Source organism: Heterodontus francisci, chromosome 13 (assembly GCF_036365525.1).
Source record: "Heterodontus francisci isolate sHetFra1 chromosome 13, sHetFra1.hap1, whole genome shotgun sequence".
In the NCBI taxonomy this organism is placed as follows: Eukaryota; Metazoa; Chordata; class Chondrichthyes; order Heterodontiformes; family Heterodontidae; genus Heterodontus; species Heterodontus francisci.
In genome coordinates, this window is record NC_090383.1 from 67,231,920 (window position 1) to 67,246,203 (window position 14,284).

The 14,284-nt window shown below is 41.4% G+C and overlaps 1 protein-coding gene across 4 annotated transcripts in view; it reads left to right on the forward strand.

Moving 5' to 3' along the window:
• LOC137376413 (proteasome activator complex subunit 4-like) overlaps window positions 1–8,585 on the forward strand; it is a 227,538-nt gene extending 218,953 nt beyond the window's left edge. For all 4 annotated transcript variants that reach the window (XM_068044928.1, XM_068044930.1, XM_068044929.1 and 1 more), the window contains 2 exons: window positions 2,191–2,329; window positions 6,548–8,585. In XM_068044928.1, coding sequence (XP_067901029.1) covers window positions 2,191–2,325 — 135 coding nt within the window. In that variant the 3' untranslated portion in view covers window positions 2,326–2,329; window positions 6,548–8,585. The remainder of the gene's footprint in view (window positions 1–2,190; window positions 2,330–6,547) is intronic.
• The last annotated feature ends 5,699 nt before the right edge of the window (window positions 8,586–14,284 follow it).

The window sequence follows — 14,284 nt, forward strand, 5'->3', positions numbered from 1 at the left end:
CACTCTCTGGGTAAAGAACCTTCCCCTGACATCCCCCTTATATCTCCCACCCTTCACCTTAAATTTATGACCCCTTGTAACGCTTTGCTCCACCCGGGGAAAAAGTTTCTGACTGTCTACCCTATCTATTCCCCTGATCATCTTATAAACCTCTATCATGTCACCCCTCATCCTTCTCCGTTCTAATGAGAAGAGGCCTAGAATGTTCAGCCTTTCCTCGTAAGACTTATTCTCCATTCCAGGCAACATCCTGGTAAATCTCCTCTGCACCCTCTCCAAGGCTTCCACATCCTTCCTAAAATGAGGCGACCAGAACTGCACACAGTACTCCAAATGAGGCCTTACCAAGGTCCTGTACAGCTGCATCATCACCTCACGGCTCTTAAATTCAATCCCTCTGCTAATGAACGCTAACACCCCATATGCCTTCTTCACAGCCCTATCCACTTGAGTTGCAACTTTCAACGATCTATGCACATAGACCTCAAGGTCTCTCTGCTCCTCCACATGCCCAAGAACCCTACCGTTAACCCAGTATTTTGCATTCGTGTTTGTCCTTCCAAAATGGACGACCTCACACTTTTCAGGGTTAAACTCCATCTGCCACTTTTCAGCCCAGCACTGCAACCTATCCAAGTCCCTTTGCAGACGACAATAGCCCTCCTCGGTATCCACAACTCCACCAACCTTTGTATCATCTGCAAATTTACTGACCCACCCTTCGACTTCCTCATCCAAGTCGTTAATAAAATAGACTTTGTGCCGCCTTACTGCCCTGTTTGGCCCTGAGTTGAGTTTCAAAACTCATATGTTACCAAGACCCACCGATTCCTTCCACCACCCATTATTATTCTTCACGCCAATTGCTATTAAAACTTTTTGTTACTTCCATACTTGATTTCCCAGTGCCCTCTTGGCTGAGCTTCATGCTGCAACCTAAACAAACTCCAACTCTTCTGGAATTCAATGTATCACTTGCTATAAATAACAAAAGCTTTCCGGAGTTCTTTTAATATACCTTTTTTAATCAGTAAGGAAAGGATTATCGGACAGCACAGGGATGCTGTGAGTTAGAGCAGGAATGTGCAGCCATGTTGTTTGGAAAAAGACAGGTTGATACTGAATTTTTAGCTACTGATCTCTTCTGTGCTGAGAGGAAACAGTAACATCTACCTCTATGGAAAACAAAAAATTGTACGAGCACCACAGCTTGGTTCTCCCAGGTCCATGGCAGCATTAACAAGCTGCCCACGTGTTCTTAACAATAATTTTTTCCCTGCTATGTATGAGTTGTACTGCTTTTGGACTATAAACATGCTCAACAAAAAGACGTCAACTCACATTATAGAAATATAAAAATATAATGGGCCATAATTTGCTGGAGCAGACCATCTTGCAATGTGCTCAATTAGTTAAGACCTTTTCCTGCACCCATCAACTCAAAACAAAATTGTCCTGTAAGGTGTTGGAAGTGTGAGCTGATATGTGCAGGTGCAACAGGGCACCTGGGACCTTGGTGAAAGCTGAGACAAACAGTATATCTCCTTTATCTATAAAAGTAAGAATTGTGAAGGAGGGTGAATTAGAGTGGGTGAATTCAAATTGGGTACAGAAAGAGAAATAAGAAGGAAGGAAAGATTGGACTAAAGGAGACAAAAAGGAAAAGCAAGATTTTTAAAATAAAATTTTACATTTTTAAAATCTTCAACAATTGACTACCTGTAGGAATGAGATTCTACACTTTTAATTGTTCACTTTCTGGGTCAGAGAGGTTGATTATCAGTCATTAACAATTATCATGTGTTGGAAAGTGTACTTACACGATTAATTATTAGACTTAATTTTCTGTGACGTGCTTAATGGAAATTAATGTGCAAATGCAGCAACATCATGAAATTCATGGTGCGGTTAAGGGTCTGATGCTGTTTTTGCAAAGCAAATGGCACAAATGGTCCAGCAGCTGTATCACGGGATATCTCTTCCTCACCACAAGCTGTTGGCAGATTTGTACATCAATAATGGTATGCGTTATTCAGGTGCTGTTTTTTTCAGCAAATTGCAACCCATTATGTTTTTCAGTGACTGCATAGATTGAGATATTTGCTTGCTTCATTTTTGGTTTCCTTTGCTTTAAGAATATACATTTATATAATTCAGTCTGGTATTTTAAAATGTTGCTTTGTTTTGCAGATAACTGTAAAGAAAACATTGTCTAATTTCCGAAGAACCCATCACGATAACTGGCAAGAACATAAACAGCAGTTCACAGATGATCAGTTAGTGATTCTTGCAGACCTCCTTGTGTCACCATGTTATTATGCCTAAGGAGGTATAACAGCTATTGAAGTCAAATATTTACAAAATACATTGTTTGTTTTGTCCTGTTATCATCTGTTAGTTTATTGCTGATATACAGTAGATTGCAAATAATATGCTGAATTTTTGGGAGGGAGTGGGTTGTGTTTCAAGAGTATATCGTGGATATTCCTGTGTATTGTGAAAGGTTTTGGAGAATTTGCGATGCCACATTACATTTGGAATAACAGTTGATCTGGAGTGTGGCACTGATATAAAGCTGCAAAAACTGAACTGAAGTGAGTTTACTTAAGTCTCCTGAACTTCAATATTGTGTAGCAAAGCATAACTTTAATTAGTGTAACTGTTGTAGCCGACATCTGTTTCATGAAATAAGTTATTTGTAACTTTGTATGATTTTTGTGTTGACTTCCTCTTTCCTCCTCTCCCCAAACTGGTTACTGTTTGAATTCTGTCTTGAGGTGGATCATTGATTAAATTGTTTTTGTGTATACTGGGAAAGATGTTTTCTTCCGCTTTTTTGATGAGTGCTCCCAGGTCAGGTATAATATGCATTAAATGTAAGGTAGTTTCCTCTCTAAGGCCCTAGAATGAAGGAGGAGGTAGGCTACTTTCAGTACAAAGATATCTCCCTCTGTTTTTTGAGTTATCAAGGTATCTCCAACCTATTGAATAATATTGTTACTTTTGTAGTGCATTTTTGGCTTCACTGACGCCCCCAAGTTTGAGGGGCTGTATATGTGGTGATTACATCAGCTGTGTGTTTGTGTGTCACCATTTCTGATTGGCCTGAGGACAGTTTTGTAAATTGAAAAGCACTGATGACTGGATGCTGCTGTATACTCATGTGTTTTCCAAGATTGTGCATCTCTGGATCAGCTTCCAGAGCTATTCCAAAGTACCTGTTTACATTAAAATCAATAAAACACTGTCAGTGTATGTGGCTGCCTCTGTGATCCATGTCATATGAGTGGCTCAAGAGGACAGTGAAGACTTAAAAGTACTGGACCCAAGAAACCTAAAATGACAAAATTAAGGATATTTTCTGATAGGCTGAAGAGGTATGAGCTATGCTTTGTACAGAAAGACAAATTAAAGAGATGTGCATTAACAACAGCATAATGATAGGTGGTTTTCATTATTCAAAAATAGACTAGGATAAGGGAATATTTTGTGATGAGGAGAGGGAGGTACTTTTTTAGTGTTTAGTCAATATGTTGCTGCTCCTACAAGGAAGGAAGCATTACCTGACCTGATTCTGGGTAATGGAGGAGAGGAATTAGGATTATTGAGGAAATGGTGATTACAACGTAATTAAGTTCTATGAAAAATGGAAAGAAAACAGTGAAGGTAAGGATAGTTGGCTAGCAAAATAAAACAAATTATAATGAAATAAAAAGGGATCATGCTTAGATTAACTGGAAAGAAACTTGTCAAATATAAACAAAGAGAAATATTTGAATAGGGGATGGAAAAGATACAAATTAAGTATATTCCAGTAAAGCTAAAGCAGAAAAAAACCATGAATAGAGCTATAAGGTCAAATTCAGTGCTAAAAAGAATTTCACATAATAAAGAAAGCTAGGAGAAATATAAAAAATATAGCAAAGGATTCTACACAGTCTAAAGTCGACTTCATTCCAACACAGAGCCTCAGACTTCAGCTTTGGACTATTCATCTCCTTCTACGACCAAGACATGATCTTCTAATCCCTGACACACTGTAACTAAATGGAATTGTCTCTCTGTCCATTTATGTGTACATTTTCCCTGGCACTCCAGACTGAAGGCAGTCCCCTTCAGGTGCTTCTTGCCTTCCCTTCCTGTTACGCTAACAGTAAGTGTGAAGGGCTTATGGACGACTTTGCCAAGGAGCTAGAGATCATCCATTCAACTGCCTGTGCTGCTCCCCATTTCCCTTTGCCCAATAAATCTCTTTCATCCTTCCGTTCCTACTTCCTACCTCCTGCTCCTCTGACTCTATTCTCAGTAAACAGCTGCCCACCCAACTTGCCCCCCCACAACCCCGCATGTTAGCTAACATTGCAAATAGTTCCCACTCTGCAGGAATTGTACCACTTCCTTTCAAACCCTCTTCCTCCAAAGAAACCTTTCTCCTTGCAAACCACTACCTGATCTTCAACCTCTTTCCTCTCTAGAGTCTTTGAATATGTTCTTGCTCCCAAATCCATGCCCTCCTCTTCCATAGTTTCTACCTCTATAATATAGCTTTGCTGCACTACAACTTCAGCCCATCTGCTATTTAAACTGTCATCCACTAGACAAATTATTTTAATGTTCCCTTAGTCAGCCTCCCATTTCCACCCACCACCCACCCCCACCACCCCGTAAACTACAGTTCATTCAAAATGTTGTTCCCAGTATCCATGCTGCTCATCTATCAACCCTGTCCTCACTGAATTTTATTTTATATATTCTTTCATGAGATGTGGGCATCGCTGGCTAGGCCAACATTTATTGCCCATCCCTAATTGCCCTTGAAAAGAAGGTGTTGAGCTGCTGCAGTCCATGTGGTGTAGGTGCACCAACAGTGCTGTTAGGAAGGCAGTTCCAGGATTTTGAGACAGCGGCAGTGAAGGAATGGCGATATTGTTCCAAGTCAGCATGGTGTGTGGCTTGGAGGGGAACTTGCAGATGGTGGTGTTCCCATGCATCTGCTGCCCTTGTCCTTCTAGGTGGTAGAAGTCACAGGTTTGGAAGATGCTGTCGAAGGAGCCTTGGTGAGTTACTGCAGTGCATCTTGTAGATGGTGCACTCTGCTGCCACTGTGCATCAGTGGTGAAGGGAGTGAATGTTGAAGGTTGTGGATGGGATGCCAATCAGTTGGGCTTGTTTTGTCCTGGATGGTGTCGAGCTTCTTGAGTGTTCGAGTTGCACTCATCCAGGCAAGTGGAGAGTATTCTATCACACTTCTGACATGAGCCTTGTAGATGGTGGAGAGGCTTTGGGGAGTCGGGAGGTGAGTTACTCGCCACAGAATTCCCAGCTTCTGACCTGCTCCCTATCTTGCTTGTTCCTATCTCTAACCTCCTGCAGCCATCTCCCAAGCTCGCCATTCCTCTGATTCCAGCCATTTGTACATCTTTCCTCGTTTTACCCCACTGTTGGCGGTTATGCATCAGTAGAGGCCTCAATCTGCAGTCCCCTCTATACTCCCTCCACCTCTCCACTTCCTTTTCCTCCTTTGAAGCCCTACTTGTAAACCACCACCTCTTTGACCATCCTGTTGGTCTCCCCTTCTGATGCATCCCTCTTTTTAAAAAAAAAAATCCCTCATCAAGCATTTTGGGTTGATTTTCTACTTTAAAGGTGCCACATAATTCAAGTTGTTTTCTACATTATGAAGGGTTATTATATGGTAAATGGTGAGGGATTGTTTCCACTGATTAATGAGACGTAACAAGAGAGCAGAAATTTAAGGTAATAATTAAAGGGAGGAATAGAATAAATGTCTTTACACGAGTTGTGGTTAGAATGTTGAATTCTTTGACAAACCACTGTGAACCAGAATCCATAATTTTTTTAAAAATGGAATTGAGTAGTATTTAGAAAACAAATATTAAAGGATATGGAGTTTGAGAATGAGGAGAAAAATACAAATGCAGACTTAATGTGCAAAATGATCCTGCTTCTGTGCTGCAATGCTCTATGATTCAAAGGCAGTCGCTTTCCTTCCTTCCTTTTAATCTCCAGTCTGGGGAGAGTGTGTTTCTTTTTCAATTCTCCCTTAACTTCTGTGAGCTGCCAATTCAGTAAGTTTACTGAATATGTGCTCTGATTCACACTCACTAGTGAGTAGGTTGTGATTTTGAAGTCTTAATCCAAAAGTCAGAGCTTTCTATCATATCTGTGTGAATCAGATTCGGGCCTTCATCTCTTGGGTGAATTTGGCAGTGTTCCTAACTCATTTGTGATGTTCCATTCCTGATCAGCTGCATTTTGATGTCACCAATATTTTTATTGTACACTTCACCTGCCAATAACAGCTGATGTAATAAAATTATTTAATCCATCAATTACATGATCAAATATTCAATGTACAGATCCAATCTCTGGTGGAGGAACATGTTGACTGGCAAGTAAAGGGGGAGAGGAGAAGAGAGCAAACATTTTATTTCTGCTCCAACTTTAAACCTGATATGGTTGTCTTTGACATTTGGGATCAGACCAATTTAGATCTCACCACATTTTTCCCTTTTTCTTCTCCTAGACAGTAGTTCTGTTGACACTAATGGAAAGGAGTGTTGGTGCTACTACTAATGAACATTGGAGAACATTTGTTTTTGTACATATGCCTGAGAATCCCATTAACCGTATAAATCTTCTGAAGACCCAAGAAGCTGCAGATACTAATTTTTTGTTCCTTTAAAGATATGCAGATCTTTTTTAGTTTAAATACATAAGAATTCACAGAACAGCAGAAATTGTATATGTATGTAAATGTTCAGTAAAATTTTAACTATATAGACAGGTTTTTTTTGCTTACTTACAAAGATACTGTAATTGAACAAAAATCACTGCTGAATTTGTAAAATACTTGTACAGTTTTTGCTTGAAACATCCTCAATTTCTTGACAGCTCCTCTGGCTATTTCATAACTTACATGTAGAGCTGTAAAAGAAATGTAAAAACTGTAGAAACAGGAGACAAGCTAATACATTTGTACAAAATGTAATCTTTGAAGACATGGTATTGTGATATTTGCTGTTGAGTTTCATTTTGTAGATGCAATGGTGTAAACTTAATAGTGGTTTTGTCTTCAGATCATGTGCTATACTCATGGTTGTTGAGTTTATCCTTTCAAGAAAATGCATTTTAACCCTCAGTTTTGCCAGACTTTTAGTAGGTTTATCATGCTGCTGGTCTTGGTGTGTTTAAATAATTTTAAGGCGTCTCTATCTTCAGTCTTTTTATCCAATTCTTTTATCTTTATTTGCTTTCTCTAATTGCTACGCATTTGTTATAATATATGGCATGGCAGCATCAAATGTACTATCCTTTGTTGGACAGTTAGCATGATAAACTATGGTTAGAAGGTCAGATCATATTGTGTGATTGCTCATAACATGTCAAAGACTTAACCACTATATAGGGTAGTGCCAAAAAGAAGTGGTTTTTGATGTACTGTTTGGTTATTTTAAAGCCAATAAATGGATTGTTTGTAACAAATTTGCATTGTTTTGTGAGGATGTGTGTGTAAAATCATCTTTCTAAAAAAAAAAAAGTGTATGTATATAATAAGCATATACATATTATGGAGCCTTTTAAGATAGCAGCACAAATTCTGTAGGAAGACTAAATTTTTCCTTCTTCCTTCAGTCTTCACATGGTTTGGAAAAACACTGCAGAAGACATTCAGTCAAATGATCGCTTGCCTTGGGCATTCACACTCAACCCCAGCCCTGCTGATTTATGGTCTTGATGGAATTGTAGCCTCAGTTTTTTTTTTTCCCCCTTGGTTCCATGCATAGCGGTGTACCTGTACAATAATATAATCATGCATTCAGTTGTTTAGTATATCTTCATTTGATCAGTTGGAAAGTTGGTAGAAATTAATGAGAGGCTTCATTATCTGCTTACAGTGATTCACCCTCCAATACAATATTTTTGGGGGACAACCTGATAATTCTCAGAGACTCCGTATTCCATGTGATGAGTTTTGCATCCTGCTGGCAATTGGGTTAGAGGTATCCTATGGTCAGGAAAGCTAAGGTTCTGCTCCATCTAAATTGTGGTTTTGAAAAACATTGGGTTGTGGGGGTGTTGGGTGGGGGGGGGGCGGAGTGTAATTCTTGTACCATCCTGGATCTCAGTGGGTGTCAGCAGTCTGTTCAGTTGCAAGCCATTGCAACCAAGCCTCATACTCTACTCACCCGATGCCTACACATTGCGTTTACAGGTGGTGTCACTGGATAGCAACTAGCAAAGGCAGTACAGATAAATTTTCACCTACCGCCACTCTGACAAAGACTACTTAATTTAGTACAAACAGTTTTTTGAACCTGGTGTTTTCCTAGTCTGCATGGTAGAGCTACTAACTAGAAAACATAATGTGCAATTGGGGCAGCCTTTGATAACATAAAAGCTATTTCTAAATGTTTCTTCGAAGTAAACATTGAAGCAGTAATTTGTACTCTGTCCCAAGACCCTTTCAGTGGCAATGGCCATAATGTTTGTGTTTTACAAATTTATCTTGAGAATTGACCTACAGTTTTGTTCAGATCTGCAATAAAAGGGGTTGACTTAAATGCTTGTTTTCTCATATTCTCATTTCGGACCCATATGCTGCACACTATTCCCTAATACAGAGAGACAACCTAATCTAGATCTGCTGTATTAGTGAGTACTGATTGATAGGTTGAAATCTCATCCATATTTTCCATTCTGTGAATCAGCATCTGGCCTCTGCTCAATATCGATCTACCTCCCTCCTCCCCTCCATTCATGCACACAGTATGCCACATGAATTTCTGTGGAAGTTGTAAATGCCAACTCTTCTCTCTAGTATACTGCATTGAAAAACACAGCTTTTTATACTATCAAAGTTCACTTGGAAACAAGTGGAAATCCTGACACCAAGTACTGAACATTATCTCCTAGACTTAAATGTAAAAATGACTTCCCATTTAATAAGTCTGGAATAACATGCTAATCTCAGTAGCAATGATCATGAAATTACCAGATTGTCGTAAAAACCCATCTGGTTCACTAATGTCCATTAGGGAAGGAAACTTGCCATCCTTACCCAGTCTAGCTTACATGTGACTCCAGCAATGTGGTTGACTCTTAACCACCCTCTGAAATGACCTACCAAGCCACTCAGTTGTATCAAACTGCTACAGAAAAGTTAAATAAGAATAAAACTGGACAGACCACCCAGCTTCAACCTAGGCATCGGCAACGACAAAAGCACACCCTGCCTGGTTGACCTTACAAAGCCCTCCTCCGTGACATCTAGGGACTTTTGCCAAAATTGGGAGAGCTGTCCCACAGACCAGTCAAGCAACAGAGGTGGTGGCACAGTGGTAGACAGTCAGGAGGGAGTGGCTTTTGCAGTCCTCAACATTGATTCTGGACCACATGAAGTCTCATGGCATCAGGTTAAACATGGGCAAGGATATCTCCTGCTGATTACCACCTACTGTCCTCAGCTAATGAATCAGTGCTGCTCAATGTTGAACACCACTTGGAAGAAGTACTGAGGATAACAAGGGAACAGAATATATTCTGGGTGGAGGACTTCAAAGTCTATCACCAAGTGTGGCTCAGGAGCACCACTACTGAATGAGGTGGCTAAAACCTGAAGGGTGTATCTGCCAGACTGGGCTGCAGCAGGTGATGAGAGAACCAACAAAAGGAAAAAACCTACTTGACCTTGTCCTCACCAATTTACCTATCGTAGATGCCTTCATCCATAACAGTATTGGTAGGGGTGACCACGCAGACATTTTCACACTGAGGGCACCCTCCACTGTGTTGTGTAGCACTACCACTGTGCTAAATCGGCTAGTCAGAACAGATCTAGCAGCTCAAAACTGGGCATTCATGACGTACTGTGAGCCATCAGCAGCAGCAGCAGAGTTCTACTCAACACAATCTAACCTCATGGCCTGGCATTTCCTTCACTCTATTATTATCATCAAGCCAAGGGGCCAACCCTAGCTCAATGAGCAGTGTAGGAAAACATGCCAGGAGCAGCAATAGGCATACCTAAAAATGAGGTGCCAAGATTTCTTTCACTGAAAGACATTAGTGAAACAGATGAGCTTTTACAACAATCTGGAAGTTTCATTATCATCATTACTGAGACTATCATTTTATTACGGATTTTTTAATGGTGAAGCTACAACATAGGACTGTATGTATGCTATAGACAGACCTAAGCGATCCCACAACCAACAAATCAGATCGAAGCTCTGCAGTGCTGCACATTCAGTCGTGAATAATGTTGGACAATTAAACAACTAACTGGACAAGGAGGCTTCAAAAACATCCCAATGCTAAATGATGGCAGAGTCCAGCACGTACCCCATTAGTCTACTCATAATCATCACCGCAGTGACGGAAGGTGTCATTGACAGTGCTATCAAGCGGCACTTAGTCATCAATAATCGCACTGATGCTCAGTGTGGGTTCCGCCAGGACCGTACCGCTTCAGACCTCATTACAGCCTTGGTACATACATGAGGTGAGGTGTGAGTAACTGCGCTTGATATCAAAATGGCATTTGACCGAGTATGGCATCAAGAAGCACTAGTAAATTTGAATCAATGGAAATCAGGGAGAAAACTCTCCGCTGGTTGCAGTCATACCTAGCACAAAGGAAGATGTTTGTGATTGTTGGAGGCCAATCATCTCAGCCAGGATTGAGCAGGGATACCTTAGGACAGTGTCCCAGGCTCAACCATCAGCTGCTTCGTCAATAGCCTTCCTTCCATCAAAGGTCAGAAGGGGAGATGTGTGTTGATTACACCATGTTCAGTTACCATCCTGTCTATGCCCTCGTGAATTCTATCACTATCCTCCTCAGAGTTCACTATATTTCCAAGTGTTTCGTCACCTGCAAATTTTGCAATTGTGTCCTGTAGTCTAAGTCATTCATATATACCAAGAAAAGCAGTGGCCCTAGAACCGATCCCTGGGGAACACCACTGTATACCTTCTTCCAGTCCGATAAACAACCATTCACCACTCCTCTCTGTTTCCTGTAACTCAGCCAAATCGGTATTCAAGCTGCCACTGTCCCTTTGGTTCCATGGACTTCAACTTTGCTGGCAAGCCTATTATGTGGCATGTTATCAAATGTTTTTTGAAAGTTCATGTGCATCACATCAACTGTATTACCCTCATCAATCTCCTCTGCTATCTCATCAAAAAAAACCTCAATCAAGTCAGTTAAACACAATTTGCCTTTAACAAATCCATGCTGGCTTTCCTTAATTAATCTACACCTGTTCAAGTGACTGTTAATTGTCCCAGGTTATCATTTCTAAAAGCTTTCCCACCACCAAGGTTAAACTGACTGGCCTGTAGTTGTTGAATTTATCCTTACATCCTTTTTTGAACAAGAATGTAACATTTGCAATTCTCCAGTATTCTGGTACCACTTCTGTATCTATGGGGAATTTGAAGATTGTGGCCAGTATCTCTGCAATTTCCACCCTTACTTCCCTCAGCATCCTCAGATGCATCCCATCCAGTCCTGGTGACTTATCAAATTTAAGCATAGCCAGCCTTTCCTTATCAATTTTATCTCATCCAGTATCTCAACTGCCTCTTTCACTATGAATTTGTCAGCATCTTCTTCCACGGTAAAGACAGATGAAAAGCACTCATTTAGTACCTCAGCCATGCCCTCTGCCTCCATGCATAATTCTCCTTTTAGTCCTTAATTGGCCCCACGCCTCTTATTACCCTTTCATTATTTATACGCCTATAGAAGACTTTTGGATTTCCTTTTATGTTAGCTGCCAGTCTTTTCTCATACTCTCTCTTTGCCACTCATTTCATTTTTCACTTCCCCTCTGAACTTTCTATATTCAGCCTGGCTCTCACTTGTATTATTAACCTGACATCTATCATACTCCCTTTTTCTGCATTTTACTCTCTATCTCTTTTGTTATCCAGGGAGCTCTGGCTATGGTTGCCCTACCTTTCTCCATTGCGGGAATGTACCACTACTTATACCCGAACCATCTCCTCTTGAAAGGCAGCCTTTTGCTCCATTACAGTTTTGCCTGCCAATCTTTGGTCTGTGCTGGCTACATTGGAATCGTTCTCAACACACTAAAATTGGCCCTCTTCCAATTAAGTACTTTTACTCTCGGTTGCTCCTTGTCCTTTTAGCTAGTTAATCTAAACCTTAGGATACAATGATCACTGTTCCCCAAATGTTCTCCTACTGACACTTGATCCACTTGACCCACCTCATTCCCCAGAACCAGATCCACCAATGCCTCCTTCCTCATTGGGCCGGAAACATACTGATCAAGAAAATTCTCCTAAACATATTTCAAAAACTCTTACCCCTCTCTGACCTTTACACAATAGTAATAGTTTATATTAGGATAATTGAAGTCCCCCATTATCTCTACTCTATATTTCTCTAGCTCTCTGTAATTCCCCTGCAAATTTGCTCCTCTATATCTTTCCTACTAGTTGGTGTCCTATAGAACACACACAGTAGTGTAATGGCACCTCTATTGTTCCTTTACTCTAACCAAATTGATTCTGTCCTTGATTCCTCCAGGACATCCTCTCTCTCCAGCACGATAATATTCTCTTTAACCAATACTGCTACCCTCCTCCTTTATTTCCTTTCCTATCCTTCCTGAATACCTGTATCCAGGAATATTTAGTTAACCAGTCCTGCCCTTTTCTGAGCCAGCTCTACATTATTATTATTATTCTTTGGCCTTCTTGTCTCGAGAGACAATGGGTAAGCGCCTAGAGGTGGTCAGTGGTTTGTAGAGCAGCACCTGGAATGGCTATAAAGGCCAATTCTAGAGTGACAGACTCTTCCACAGGCGCTGCAGATAAAATTGGTTGTCGGGGCTGTTACACAGTTGGCTCTCTCCTTGTGCTTCTGTCTTTTTTCCTGCCAACAGCTAAGTCTCTTCGACTCGCCACTCTTTAGCCCCACCTCTATGGCTGTCCGCCAGCTCTGGCGATCACTGGCAACTGACTCCCACGACTTGTGGTCAATGTCACAGGACTTCATGTCGCGTTTGCAGACGTCTTTAAAGCAGAGACATGGACGACTGGTGGGCCTGATACCAGTGTCGAGCTTGCTGTACAATGCGTTCTTGGGGATCCTGCCACCTCAAGCGCTACTGGCTCAGTAGGGTGTATATGCTGGGGATGTTGGCCGCCTCGAGGACTTCTGCATTGGAGATATGGTCCTGCCACCTGATGCCAAGGATTCTCCGGAGGCAGCGACGATGGAATGAATTGAGACGTCGCTTTTGGCTGACATATGTTGTCCAGGCCTCGATGCCATAGAGCAAGGTACTGAGGACACAGGCTTGATACACTCAGACTTTTGTGTTCCGTGTCAGTGTGCCATTTTCCCACACTCTTGGCCAGTCTGGACATAGCAGTGGATGCCTTTCCCATGCACTTGTTGGATTTCTGCATTGAGAGACAGGTTACTGGTGATAGTTGAGCCTAGGTAGGTGAACTCTTGAACCACTTCCAGAGTGGGGTCGCCGATATTGATGGATGGAGCATTTCTGACAACCTGTCCCATGATGTTCGTTTTGAGGCTGATGGTTAGGCCAAATTCGTTGCAGGCAGCTGCAATCCTGTCAATGAGTCTCTGCAGACACGCTTCTGTGTGGGATGTTAATGCAGCATCGTCAGCAAAGAGGAGTTCCCTGATGAGGACCTTCCGTGCTTTGGTCTTCGCACTAAGATGGGCAAGGTTGAACAACCTGCCATCTGATCTTGTGTGGAGGAAAGTTTTCTCCATTATTACACATCATATTCCCATGTAGCTATTTGCGACTGTAGCTCACCAATCTTATTTAACCATGCATTGTGTGTTTACACACATGTACTGTAAACCTAATTTTGATTTTATTGTTTTCACTCTTAGTCTGACCCTACTTAATACCTTACTATTTCTTACTCTAGTGCTATCTGTCTCTCCCAATCCTTTGTGCACCTTTGTTTCTCTTTTCTAATGCTACATCTTGGTTCCCATCCCCCTGCCAAATTAGTTTAAACCCTCAGTGGTTAGCACCACAGCCTCACAGCTCCAGCGACCCGAGTTTGGTTCTGGGTACTGCCTGTGCGGAGTTTGCAAGTTCTCCCTGTGACCGTGTGGGTTTCTGCCGGGTGCTCTGGTTCCTCCCACAGCCAAAGACTTGCAGGTTGATAGGTAAATTGGCCATTGTAAATTGCCCCTAGTGTAGGTAGGTGGTCGGAGAATTGAGGGAAGGTGGGG